We start from the raw sequence: 12,940 nt of genomic DNA on the forward strand, positions 1-12,940 counted from the left end.
TCCACTTCATATGGCCACAAAAGGGCCAGGCACTGGACCCTTTTTTCCTATCTCCTTCCACAGCCTTGCCTAGCACCTCTTCCTTACACCCAAGGCTCCTCTTTGGGCTCTCACTCAGTTGCGCCCATATGATTGCCCCACAGCCCCTGGAAAGGGTGACCCCCAAATTCCAGCTCCTGGGATCCAGTGGTGGGTGCAGGGGCGGGGAGAGGCGACCCTGGACTGGGTTTAGGCATTGGGGCCAGGAGACTGGCAGACATGCTGCCTCCCCGCCTTCCAGAGCCCACGGGCTGCAAAAGGTGATTCTGAGGCAGGCTCTGCACTCCTGCAGGGGGCAGGTGGTAGACCCATCATCAGCCCTGGATCTGGGTGAAGCTAGGAGTGACAGAGACCCAAGGTGGGAGAGCCCCGCTATGCCTGCCGAGCCCACACCCGGTATGCCGACACCCTGGCTGGGTGGCTGGACTAGATGGGGAGGAGGGGGAAGTCCTCATCTCAAGTGCCAGGATTTCAGTCCCCTTCTCACTCATTCTTCATCTTATACTGTTTTTTGGGGGGGTGTCAAGGAGCACCCAGGGACAACAAGTAGGTCTTATTTTATGTCCTGATTCCACCTGTTTGGTATCAGCTGTCTCAGCCACTGGGTCCGGGATTCTGAAGCTAAACTGGGACTCAGGGGAGAGAGCACTGGGAATGACTGTCCATGGTGGCCCAGGGAGGAGGGGACAGAATAGCTGTGCCGGCCACCTGTTTGCCCCTCACATGCCAGGCACTGGGAACATACTGAGCAGGAGAGAGGCTTGACTCCATTACTTGGTCCCTGTCACTGAGGGGATCACAGCCTAGTGAGAGCGTGACAATAAATAGGCAATCAGAATTCCATGGGATTGATGCTGTGAACCCTGGGCCTATTAATTTATACGAAGCCGACTTTCATCTCAGATGATTTGTTAAATAAACCTAGGTAAGCCATAAGCCTCTAATTGTTCCACTGTGCATGTGAGAGAAGAGCAAAGAGCCAATGCTTGTTTTTTCTGATTGACAGACATTTTTACAAGTAAAAGATCTCTCGGGAATACAGAGATATCAATTATAGCATTATAACTGGAGAAATAAATTATCTGGTGAGACAACAGATCAGAATTGTGAGGCAATGGGTTGGGGGTTATATTCACTGTTCATGGCAATAATTTCTAAAGGCTTGGGAGTCTTATCAGACTCCTTTGTTCAAAAGACATGTTTTTTTCACAAAAAACATACCCACTTGGTTACTGTTGTGAATATTCACACATCCATGTGGCATAAAGATGGAACATTCTTGTGAAAGTTGTCCGTTTAGGGTCTTATGAAATCAAGTTCTTTTAACCAGTTTTATGGATGCAGAGTGACTCTCCTTCCTGCACAGCTGCAAGGGAGCAGACATTTCATTTCTTTTTTTAGATTTCTTTGGTTAATTATGAAACTCACAGTTTTTAGGCCAGGCTCCAGCCTAAAATTTATTTTCTTGAGTTTCATTGGATTTTACTGTTAGCAACCAAGAAAGACCTAAAGAGGATTTTTCTTAATAATAGTAAAATAAGGTGCATACAGTGGGTTTCCTTGCCGGTCTAAATGGGTGTCCTCATAAGGGACTGACAAGCCTGGCCCACAGGCCCTTCCTTCTCCGTGCCAGGCAGTCCCTGGTGGTTTTGAAGATAAGGGTGTGCAGGTTCCTCTGAAGTGCTCTGACGAGGAAGAGGTGGTCGGCTGTTGGCAAGAAAATCCGACAGGCAGGCATGTGTGCGAATAAAGGTGCCCGATGAGCTGTGACAGCCTTAAAGTTCACACATCAGACCGTCTCCTTCACCTGAGGCTCTGGGGACTCCCTAGGCTTCTTGGTTCCAGTTCAGGTGGATTGTGTGTGAGGGGCTAGGCCATGAGCAGAGTGTTCCTGACATTGGTCTTTCTCCCTCAGGCTGCTTACAAGAGCTGAACCCTGCCACCTGCAGTAGCTTTGGGGACCCAGGACACTCTGAAGTCAAGGTGAAAGAGTCAAAGTGTCCTGGACAAGGGCCCCCTCAGACTGGCTGGGGATAGCAGGGTAGGGGCTGCCTGGGAGGAGGCTACTGGGGGGAGGTGGTGTCCCCTTTTATAGCCAGGTAAGAAGGGACCATCATAGAAGCACCTTTTTTTTTTTAAGATTTTATTTATTTATTCATCACACACACACACACAGAAGCAGAGACACAGAGACACAGAGACACAGAGGGGAAGCAGGCTCCACGCAGGGAGCCTGACGTGGGACTCGATCCCAGGACTCCAGGATCAGGCCCTGGGCAGAAGGCTAAACCGCTGTGCCACCCGGAGATCCCCACAGAAGCACCTTTTACATAACATAAAGTAGGCTTAATGAGTTCAGGAGTCAGGCAAGGGCTGTGATGGAAATGAAGCCCCCTGGGACAGTCACAGAGGTCTCCAGGGTCCCTCAGGGAAAGTGGCCCAGGCATGGGGGTTCCCTTGCAGGCCTGGGCCCAAATGCTCTTCTTCCTTCCCAGGACCTGGCTCAGAGGGAAGAGAGGAGACAAGCAGAACCCACAACCCAGAGGCCATTCATCGGCCTGTGGGGGAGGAAGCTCGTTCAGGGAGCCCCAAGGCCCTCAGGCCTGCCTTCCCAGGGCCTGCCAGAACCCCAACATCTCCCCCAGGGGCCAGGCTGGGGCCTGGGCCAGCAGAGAGCAGAGCTTCAGAAATTGCTGAGGATTGAGATTCTTCAGAGGCCGAGAGAGGAGGACCCTCAAGAGCAGAAAGAAGGGTGTCCCCGGGGTCAGAGAGGGGAGGCCCCCAGGGGAGAGAACAAAGAAGTTCCCAAGAGACAGGGAGAGCAGCTACACCAGGGTCCGAGCGCGGAGGCTACTCAGGCTCTGAGGGAGGAGGTCTCTGTGAATCCCAGGGGGGAGCCTCCTCCGAGCGAGCGGAGAGAGTCTCCTCAAGGTCAAGGCGGAAACAGGCCTGAGTGCCCGGGAAAGGAGGGAAAGGAGGTCCTCCGGGAGCCGAGGAAGGAGACCCCGCAGGCCCTTCAGACTTGCCCCCGGCGCCTCTCACAAGCCCGGGGGGTGGATGAGGGAGAGGTCCCCACACCGTCCCCGGAGGAAGGCGGCTCCCCGGGAACTTCCAGGGACTTCCACCGGTCCCTGGGAGAACAGAAGCCCCAGCCTGCGGGAAGGGAGGGCGCTGGCTCCGGGGAAAGGACCACCCAGCTGACGCCGGGCAAAACGGACGGCCCGAGGCGAGAGTCGGCTCCGGCGGGAGAGCGGAGGGCCGAGCGGCAGGCGGCCCCAGACCCTGGGGGCTCCGGGCGGCGGGAGCGCCCCGCAGCTCTCCCGGGACGCCCGGGGCCGGGGCGCGACCCGGAAGGAGGGCCGGGCCCGGCGGAGCAGGTGCGGGGCGGCTCCGCGAGGCTCGTGGGCGCCGTCGGGGGGCGGAGGGGCGGCGCGCGGGCTTCGAAGGCCGCGTGGCCCGGGCCCCCGGGCGCGGAGAAGGCGTCGGCGGGCGCGGGCGCGGGCGCGGGCGCGGGCGCGGCGCAGCGGGAGACGGCCCTGCAGCGGCTGCTGGAGCTGCACCGGGCGGCCGGGCGCCGGCGGCGGCAGGAGCGGGAGCAGCAGCGGCTCCGGGTGCGTAGCGGCGCCGGGCGGGCCCGGGACACCAGGCGCCCCAGGGGCACAAGGGGCCGCCGGCCGCTGACAGCCGCCTCTCCCAGGTCTTGGAAGGCCTCCGCATTGCCAAGAACCGCCGCTGCCGGGTGCACCCTCTGGGGCCCCCGCCCGGCCCAGCCCGGCTCCCGCCACAGGCAAGCCTCCCGGGGGAGGGCGGCGGGGCCCCCGCGATCCTGCCCGGGCGGGGGCCGGGGGCCGGGCGCTCCTGGGTCCCTTCCGAGGGCGCGCTCGCCCCGCCGCCTACTGAGGGCGCAGGGGCGCGCCTGCCCGGTGCTGCCCCCTGCGGGCTCCTTCGGGCCGCGGGCTGGGAGGCCAGGGCCTCAGGGCTCCACACCGCCCAGGAGGACGCGGCCCGGCAGCGGCGCGCCCTGCGGGAGCAGCTGCAGCAAGTGCTCCGGGAGCGGACCTGGCGGCTGCGGGCCCTCGGGGCCAGGTGAGGGGCGAGGGCGGGCAGCTGATGGGGCGGTGGTGGCTCCCGCTCTCTGGCATCTGGGAGGACGGGCCGCTCTCTCCCAGGAACACCCAGAACTTCCAGCAGCTCCTGTGGCCCCCGGGCGCTGAGGAGCCTTTGCCTGGAGAGCAGCGCTCACCCTTCCCGGCCCCCTCCAGTCACTCCTGAATCCTCACGGGGTGATTAAAGAGATGGAGACCAAGGAAAAGGGGAGCCGGCCACCACCGGCCAGCAAGGCGCATCAGAGGTAGTTCCAGAAAAGGCCCAGAACTCTGCCTCAGCGCCTGGGAGGCCAGACACAGACACACACCGCGGCTTCAGCCCCACCAGGAGGCGTGTTATTCCTTCTCCCTGTCCCCCAAGTCCACTGGCTGGCCAACGTCAGAGAGCCAGGTCCCGAGGGTCAAGCAGGGCGAAGGCCCCATTCTTTCGGAAGAAGGATTCAATGCGGCACATCTTACAGGACACCAGTTCTTGCTTCGCTGGGGGTCCTGGGAAAAGATGTCAGAGGCCAGGAATGGATCCTGGGAAAGGGAACTTGCGGAGCCCGGGAGCCCCACAAGCTGCCTGTATTGTATCCACTTGTAAGTGTGACGGAATAAAAAGTGCTCCTGAGGAACGTGGGCTGTGGGCAGACAGAGCCGACTGGGGGTCCAGACCAGCAGTGATGGCAGAACTGGCCCGTCCGCCAAGTGTCATCTTTTTCCCCACTTCAGGTTCCTCCACAGGGCAAGTGGGGACGGACAGAGCTAGCCATCTCTGAAAGAGAGAGGGCTGCCTTCTACCTCCTGCTGTCCTGGGACTTGCTTCCTGCTTTGGGGGAAATTCCTCTTTCCCTTCCCTTTAGGGCCTTGGGGAAAGTGGTGAGAATCTTTAGGCAAAATGTCAGCTGTGTTTATCCCCAGCCATCCACCGTTTTGCCCACACCCTCAACCCTGTGGAGAAATACCCATAAGCCCCTGAGTAGTCTCACTTGCAGTTCATGACCACAAACAGTAAAGGGACACAGGATCACCCAGCAGTCCTGCAGTATTCCCGGGCACGCTCCCTTTCCTACGCCATTAAACTCTTCATCTCCAGCTATACCACTGCCTCCCTCCTGTCCTCCCTGAGGATGATCTGGACTCTCAGCCTTGCAGAAAAAGCAGACTCAGCCCAAGTGGACAGCCTTCCCACCAACACCATCTCCCTACTGCTCTCTGTGCCCCCTGCCTCTCCTGTCAGATTCCAGCATCTGGAGTTTCCTGGGTGGGCTCACCCAGCCTCGGGCTTTAAGTAACATCTACATCCCCGTGACTCCCAAACTGACATCTTCAGCTCTGACATCACTCCAGCGGGGGACCTCCGTACACAGCCACCTCACCAGCACTTCCGGCATGGCCAGGGCTCACCTGTCCTCACACGCCCTCCAGCCCTGGTCCCCTCCATCTTCCTTGTCCAGGCGCCTGAGCCAAACACTTGTGCTTCCCCACAGCCTTCTTTCCCCTTCTGCCATCCCATCCATCCATAGGCTTCGTTGATTCCTCTTCCAAAGCATAGCCTGAATCTAACACGGCTCTCCTGCTAATCACCCTAGCCCAAGCCATCATCCTCTCCTGCCAAGAGAACTCAAAATAGATGCAGACCTCACTGGCCAGTTGATTCTTTCCCTGAAAAAGCCATTACTTATGGAATAGTTAGTACCCTGTCAGTATTGTTCACCTGCTTAAAACCCTCCATGGCTTCTTCTCCCACTTGGAATAAAATCCAAATTCTCTGTCACTTAGCTTCCAGCCTTTAGGTCCTCAGAGAGGCCTTTCTTGACAATCACGTATCCCTTGCCCATCTCCCCAATCTCTCCCTAGTCTCATCATGAAACTTTCCCTTCTCAGATGTCTCCTTTCTCTCGTGCTTATGGCCCAGATCCCTCACTAGAATGGACACCCCCACCCATGTGTCTTGTACGCCTAATGTCGACTGCATGGCCTGACTTGTGGCAAGGGCTCTGTGTCTGTGAGGTGAATAATTTCTGAGAAGTTGGGGCTCACCCAGCTGCCAGCCATATGTGAAGTTGGTGGTGATGGGGAAGAGGTAACGCATCTCTGGCATGTCCAGTTTTCGGGTGTTGAGGTAGCGGTAGCGCCCCTGGAAGTCGTGGGAGATGCCATCATACAGCAGGGCCCGGGTGGCAGGCAGGACTGGGTACATTTCTGACCGAATAGGAGCCTCCAGGGCAGGGCTGGGGACCTTGGAAGGCACTGCTTTGGGGGCAGGTGGAGGTAAGAGTGGGGCTTTGGGGTGCAGGGTAGGCAGTTTGAGGGGCAGGCGCGCTGCAGCCTTAGCCTTCTGCTTGGCCTTCACCATCGACCCATACTTATGATGCCATTCACAGCGCAACATCTTCTCCCTCAGATATTCCTCCTTCCAGAAGTTCTGCCGCAGCGTATCCATGCTGAGTTGGCGCGACATGGTAGCAAGGGAAGGAGCGGTACCAGGGTGGCTGCAGCTGAGGGATAAGCAATAGCAAGTAGAGTCCTTCCCACAGCAGGTGGCTGCCACAGACAGTCACCTGGCAACCAAGCCTCACCTCACACAGGGCCAGGGTTCTACTTGCCATGCCTTTAGCAGACCTCACATGCCTTGATCCAGAGGCAACCTCAGGCCAAGGCCCACCGGCTAAGAACCTTGATCTCCAGGCCTCTTGCAGGACCCAGGCTCAGTCTAGTATCACAGGCTTCTGGGTTTCCTGTGTTTCTGCTTCCGTTCCTTGGGGTCAGGTCCCTCCCCAGCCTGAGAGAATGAATTGGGGGAGCCTAGGACCCGGGCACAAGCCTCCTCCCATCCCTCCCCACCAGAGCTGGTCACCATTGATTCCAAGGATCCATCCTTGAGTTATGATCTCTTGGCACAATCTTCCTGGTCCAGCTTTTCCATGCCTATATCTTTGGCAGAACCCTTCCCAACCCTGCCAATCTAATCCCCCCAACCACCTCATCCACGCATGCACGTCCTTTCTAGTAGCCAGTCTCAGTTTGGAGAGAAACGGGAATGTTGCTTTAATTTAACATCAACAGAGACACTGTGTAACAGCACAGGGAAGAGGTAGTGGAGAGAAGACACTCAGGCTTCCTGTTCCCTAACCAGCCTTGACTTTAATGGCAGAGCCCCAGCAATCTGGAAGCACCTCACCTAGCCTCTCAGTGGGTTGGAAAGGGGCAGGGGGCTGGGAAATCAGAGACGGGCTGAAGGCAAGCCTGGGGAAAGGCTGCGTGGCTGTGGGGAGGGCTCTAGCGCAGGTCCTCGGCCGTGAACATGCCCCTGGCCCTGCGCAGGATGGAGTCCTTGGTAGCATCATAGGGGTGCTCCTTGGACGGAATCTCCAGAACGGCTGGAATGGAGCGCTGGTGGGCGTCGAGCGCATGCCGCACCATCTCTGCGATGTATTGGTTGATGAGGATAATGCCGATGTCATCCCGGTTTAGAAATTGCCTGTTGGGAGAAATGAGAAGATTCTCACTCTGAGGTGCTGAGGCTGGGCTGCAGAGGAGAAGGGGCTTGACCCAGAGACTGCAGAGCACAAAGGCAAAAGTTGCTAGCTAAATCCTCTTTCTAACCAGGATCACCTTCATTTAAAAATCTAAGGGCCCAGGACGCCTGGGTGGCTCAGCGGTTTAGTGCCTGCCTTCAGCCCAGGCGTGATCCTGGAGTCCTGGGATTGAGTCTCCCATCGGGCTCCCGCATGGAGCCTGCTTCTCTCTCTCTCTGCCTGTGTCTCTGCCTCTGTGTGAGTGTGTGTGTGTGTGTGTGTCATAAGTGAATAAAATCTTAAAAGAAAAAAATAAATCTGGGAACCCTGGGTGGCGCAGCGGTTTGGCGCCTGCCTTTGGCCCAGGGCGCGATCCTGGAGACCCAGGATCGAATCCCACATCGGGCTCCCGGTGCATGGAGCCTGCTTCTCCCTCTGCCTGTGTCTCTGCCTCTCTTTCTCTCTCTCTCTGTGACTATCATAAATAAATAAAAAACTAAAAAAAAAATAAATAAATAAATCTAAGGGCCCTCTGGCTGTCTTCTGCCTCCCCTGCCTGAAAGGCTCCCAAGTGAACTGGTGCTGAAGACTAGCGCACATGCTGGTGCATTCTTCTGTATGCTGCATTTGTGTAATAAAAAAAAAAAAAAAGAGAGAGAGGATAAGAATGTCCCTTTGTGTGTACATAAAGAAAAAGCAGAAAAGTAAATAAGCAATTAATTGCTCACAGGGGTGGAGGAGGGAGGTAACGAAGTGGAAAAAGACGAGGGTGGGAGTGAGGGGTGGGAGTCAGACTTGTCAGTGTATACCTTTTAAATATTAATTTGCAAGCTACATGAATAACTTTTAAAGGAAATCTTTTTTTTTTAAAGAGGGCTGATGAGACCATTAAAGGTCTATGCTGAGGAGGTTGGGGAATGGATCATAGGGGAAGTTTCGCATGAGTCAAGAATACAACACAGGAGGAGGAAAATCACACTTTCCCTAGACAGAGAACCTAGCACTGGGATCTCCCTTCCTTATGACCACCCACACGTTAGTTAAGTAAAATATTAAAAACTATTTTAACTGAGCGCTTGCTCTGTGCCAGGCACTAGGACAGGTTAGACCTGATGATCTCTGGGTCCCTTTGGATGGAAACATGAAAAATCCCTGGAGTAAAACCTACCCTCCTCCCAAGACAACTTGGGTCACTTTACCAGAATGCCTAGAGATCAGGCCGGTTCAGGGCCAATCATACCCCCGGCAGCAGGAACCAGTCTCAGCCCGCAGCTCAGGACTGGACTGTGTAGGGGAAACAAGTGAGAGTAGTTTGTCCCTGAGATTGGGTAACAGCCTCCTTCAGGATGGGGCGGGAAAACAAAGGGGGCTAGCATTCTCAATTCAAGTCACCAGGACACCTCCTGGTTTAAGGGACATGCCTGCATTCATACTATGAAGCTATCGCTCTTGACCCAGGGTAAGAAATCAGGACTTCAAATGCAAGGTCTTAGCAGAAAGTAGCAGGATATAGTCCTAATATTCTGCCTGCAGTGCTCAGGACAATAGGAAATTCTAAGAGTTGAGGGAACTGCACAAGCAAAGTGTGAACCTGGCTTAAGAGAGTTGGGTCTGGGTTCAAATCCCTCCTCCCCTCTCTCTTCCAAAAGATGTGACCTCTCTGAGCTTTAGTTTTCCTACTTACAAATGGGAATAATAGCCTCTACTTTACAAGGCAGTTGTGAGCCTCTAAGGGACATAAAAATACAAGAAAGCCCGACCCCACTGCCTAGGTATTCGATAAGTGTGTGGGTCGCTTAAGGTTGATTCCCAAGAGCCGAGCGCTAACAAGGCTGGGAGCCTGCTCTACGGGAAGAACAGGGGCGGAGCTGAGATAGGACCCTGGGGCAGGTTGGGGCCGAGAGGCGGCGCCCGTCTCCAGATCTTTTCCCCTTTCCTGACACAGAGTCATGTGAGGGATGAGCTCGTGAACCTGACATAGCTCAGGTTCCCCCGAGCCCCAAAAGAGAACTTGGAGCATAGAGGCCTCCTCCGGAAGGGCGACTGGACCGACTTCCTTGACCCCAGACATCGGGGTCTGGAAGCCCGGCGCCGACCCCGCTGACCCCCGTGGCTCCCACCCGAGGCAGAGGGTCCCCTTCAGGCCTCGCGGGCTACCGTACCGGAAAGTGTCTTCGATCTCATTGATGGTTGTATCCTTCTCCACCACCAGGAAATTAGGGTGGCGGTTCTTGTTAAGCTCCCCTATGCCGCCCAGGAGGAAGCCAGTCACGGTGTCTTCGTCTCCGATCACCGCAATTAGCTTCCCCCTACCCGCCATTCTCGCAGGCAGGTAGAGCTCAGCGGCGACGGCCCTTAGAAGACGAAGCCCCTCCTCCGCAGCGCACCTCCTTTTCGGCCGCGCCTCCGCCCTTTAGACATGCGCAGTTCACCACTCCGCCTTCCGGGACATGCGCATCAATAGTAAAACGTCTTAATCTGAATACGCCTGCGCAATAATGAGGGGCCCCGAACCTGGGGACTACGATTCCCAGAAGTGCGCGCGGCACCACAGGTTCACGCAAGCGCGTTCCATCGCTCGTTCAATAAACCTGATGCGCCCACTGCTGATAGATACCGAGACGCCAGAAGAGGAGACGCGGTTTCTGTCCTTGAAGGCAAGGTCCGGGTCTGTATCGTGTATTTAACTATGGCACACAGTTAACAACTAGTACGTATTTGTTGAGTATATAAAATATTGGACAAGTTAATGGTGACACTGACTAGTGAGGTAGGGGTTCAAGTGAACAGGCAATTAATTACAGAGCAGTGTGTTAATTACTAAAGTGTGAGCCGTACGTGGAAGCATCCACTGAAGGGATAACCAACCCATTGTGGGGACGGTGTGCGCAAAGAAGATCCCCCGAAGGATTTAGGAGATAGAAGTAAGGACAAGAGGGTGTTACACCCCGGGCAGGAGGAACAGCATATGCAAAGGCTTAGTGACATAGCGTAAGTCCCCTCAAGCAAAGTTAAAGAATCTGGAACAAATTATTCTGAGAACAAATTATCCTGAAGTCTTTGGAAAATGATATTGTGAGATACATGTTTTAGAGATAAGCGCTGTCACGGTGCTGTGTGCAGAGGCAAGACTGCAGAAGGAGGGATCCCTGGGCGGCTCAGCGGTTTAGTGCTGCCTTCGGCCCAGGGTGTGATCCTGGAGTCCTGGGATCAGTCCCACGTCAGGCTCCCTGCATGGAGCCTGCTTGCCCCTCTGCCTGTGTCTCTGCCTCTCTGTGTGTCTTTCATGAATAAATAAGTAAAATCTTAAAAAAAAAAAAAAAGACTGCAGAAGGATACCGTTTTGGTAAGAGATAATGGTGGTCAGAACTCAGGTTGTGGGAATGGGAATGTGGAGAAGGAGATGGAGTCAAGAGATATTTAGAGACAGAATGGACAAAACTGGTATTCATATTGAATGTTTGGGAAGTAAGGTAGAGACCTAGCTGACTCCCAGGTTTCTGGCCATTGCAACTAGGTGGATAGCACTAACATGTCTGAGTGAGTTAGCCGTATGTGAAATACGGACTGAAAGAAAGGTCCACCCTTTCCTCCTCTATTTTTAGCAAACAGGCATACTGGTGTTCAGCATATGGTTTGTGAGTTTAGAGTGCTTGAGACATCTAGATGGCTCGTCTAGTGGGTATTTGTATGAGAGGCTTGGGATTTGGGCACACCTGGTTTGAATCTTGGCCCAAAAATCATACTTAGAGTTATGATTTTGGATTTATCATCAAATTCTCAAGGCTTCAAGTTCTTCAGATAGTAGTATCCCTACCCACTTGATAGGGCTGTAAGGTTTAAGGGAGATAGGGTCCATAAATGCTCAATACCTAGGGCCATTCTACAGTTGCGGAAGAGCAGCTGGGCTGGACATCTATGGACACACAGATGGAAAGCAGATGATGCTGAGGAGGCGGCCAGCAAGCCATCCAAGGAAAGTGCTCACACCTAGGGTGAGTGGGGAGGGAGGGCAGAGAATGAAGACGGGTGCGTGTAGAAGCACCTGGTTTAGTGCCTGGCACAGAACTGGCCCATAATGCTCACAAGTGGTTGGGCACTTAAGAGAATGGATCTTGCCTTCAGTGATTTTATCAGGTGAAGAGCTGGGCACATTTATACACTCATTCATTCAACCAGTGTTTATCAAATGTGGCCATGAGAAGGCTGAAGACCCATGATTGATAAGACATGATGACATTATTTCTGTCTGCAAGGAGCTCAATGAAGGATGGGGAGGAGGGCAAACATAAGAGAGGCCCTGGAGAGAGGTCTTAAGGGGGCAGGATTCCAAGCAAGGAGGGGGAAAGGGAAGAAGAAATTTAAAGAAGAGTGAGAAGGCAGATAGGCTACTGAGTAAACCAGGTGAGGAGAGTGGTCTTCTCTGACCTACCCACCACTATGTGCTGAAATGTCCGGGAGCAGGTCATTGGCGGGGGAGTGGGGTGTCAATTTACTGAAATCCTTTTTGGCCTTGCTGTGTCTATTAAATTATTCATTTACTTGCTTGTCACAGCTCTCTATATTAGACCTTCCAGGGTCAGGGAGCTACAAAGTCACGGATCAGTGTAGTAATGCAAAGATGTGCCCTGGGGAAGTTTCAGAACTGGGGGCAGGGGTAGATCGAGGAGGCCAGGAAGATGAGGAGGGTGGAAAGGCAAAGGCTGAAACTGCAGCATGGGTGCCCAGGAATCTCAGAGCTGTAAAGAGGGGTTGAAATGGAGGGTGTGGTGGGGAGTAGGCACACTGACTCAGGACTTCTTGTGTCAGCAGGTGGGGGAAGATGGTGCGCGAACTTAGAGGCTTGTTAAGAGGAGTAGACATTAGCCTGGAATAGGAGGGAGCTGCAGAGGGGCCCGGACGCAGAGAGGGCCAGGTTCCTTGAATGGGAGCCTGTCAGGCTGCAGTGTGGAAGGCGGGTTTGAGACAAGTGGCTCAGGCCAGGGAGGCTAAGGGGAGAGACCAGTGGGCCAGGGAGGTTAAGTGACAAGGCAGGGACGCCTGGGTGGCTCAGCGGTTGAGCACCTGCCTTTGGCTCAGGGCATGATCCTGGAGACCCGGGATCAAGTCTTGCATTGGACTCCCCACATGGGGCCTGCTTCTCCCTCTGCCTGTGTCTCTCATGAATAAATAAATAAAATCTTTAAAAAAAAAAAACAAAACTGTTGGTGGGGCCAGAGCAGGTCCAGACCTGACCCTGGACTCAGCTGGAGTGAAGGCTCCGGCCCTTGCATGGGGTGCTTGCTGGGTGAG

The 12,940-nt window shown here is 54.8% G+C and overlaps 3 protein-coding genes across 4 annotated transcripts; 1 reads left to right on the top strand and 2 right to left on the bottom strand.

The window, feature by feature from the left end:
* On the top strand, window positions 1-4,477 carry LOC112928974 (uncharacterized). Of its 2 annotated transcripts, XM_072764099.1 has the most exons (4): window positions 1-435; window positions 1,955-2,022; window positions 2,535-4,125; window positions 4,209-4,477. In XM_072764099.1, exons 1-4 carry the CDS (start codon window positions 129-131, stop codon window positions 4,328-4,330), a joined length of 2,088 nt encoding a protein of 695 aa, XP_072620200.1. In that variant the 5' UTR covers window positions 1-128; the 3' UTR covers window positions 4,331-4,477. The 2 variants fall into 2 exon arrangements, with proteins under 2 accessions (XP_072620200.1, XP_072620199.1); XM_072764098.1 differs by having other exon boundaries at window positions 2,535-4,380.
* Window positions 4,406-6,700, bottom strand: SPMIP1 (sperm microtubule inner protein 1). The gene is made up of 2 exons (XM_072764100.1): window positions 6,171-6,700; window positions 4,406-4,634 (listed from the first exon to the last, which is right to left on the bottom strand). The coding sequence occupies exons 1-2, from the start codon at window positions 6,589-6,591 to the stop codon at window positions 4,525-4,527; spliced, it is 531 nt and encodes a 176-aa protein (XP_072620201.1). The 5' UTR covers window positions 6,592-6,700; the 3' UTR covers window positions 4,406-4,524.
* A 453-nt stretch (window positions 6,701-7,153) lies between these two features.
* Window positions 7,154-10,086, bottom strand: ATP6V1F (ATPase H+ transporting V1 subunit F). Its single transcript, XM_026010796.2, has 2 exons — window positions 9,811-10,086; window positions 7,154-7,611 (listed from the first exon to the last, which is right to left on the bottom strand). The coding sequence occupies exons 1-2, from the start codon at window positions 9,966-9,968 to the stop codon at window positions 7,410-7,412; spliced, it is 360 nt and encodes a 119-aa protein (XP_025866581.1). The 5' UTR covers window positions 9,969-10,086; the 3' UTR covers window positions 7,154-7,409.
* Between the last annotated feature and the right edge of the window lie 2,854 nt (window positions 10,087-12,940).

This window comes from Vulpes vulpes, chromosome 7 (assembly GCF_048418805.1).
Source record: "Vulpes vulpes isolate BD-2025 chromosome 7, VulVul3, whole genome shotgun sequence".
Taxonomy (NCBI): domain Eukaryota; kingdom Metazoa; phylum Chordata; class Mammalia; order Carnivora; family Canidae; genus Vulpes; species Vulpes vulpes.

Excerpts from the sequence above, each read along its gene's own strand:
- LOC112928974 (XM_072764098.1), top strand. The coding sequence starts at position 129 with ATGATTGCCCCACAGCCCCTGGAAAGGGTGACCCCCAAATTCCAGCTC. Across the intron at positions 436-1,954 it reads GCCTGCCGAGCCCACACCCG|GCTGCTTACAAGAGCTGAAC; the intron begins GTATGCCGACAC and ends TTTCTCCCTCAG. Across the intron at positions 2,023-2,534 it reads CAGGACACTCTGAAGTCAAG|GACCTGGCTCAGAGGGAAGA; the intron begins GTGAAAGAGTCA and ends CTTCCTTCCCAG.
- SPMIP1 (XM_072764100.1), bottom strand. The coding sequence starts at position 6,591 with ATGTCGCGCCAACTCAGCATGGATACGCTGCGGCAGAACTTCTGGAAG. Across the intron at positions 4,635-6,170 it reads CACATATGGCTGGCAGCTGG|GACCCCCAGCGAAGCAAGAA; the intron begins GTGAGCCCCAAC and ends ATCTTTTCCCAG.
- ATP6V1F (XM_026010796.2), bottom strand. The coding sequence starts at position 9,968 with ATGGCGGGTAGGGGGAAGCTAATTGCGGTGATCGGAGACGAAGACACC. Across the intron at positions 7,612-9,810 it reads GAGATCGAAGACACTTTCCG|GCAATTTCTAAACCGGGATG; the intron begins GTACGGTAGCCC and ends TTCTCCCAACAG.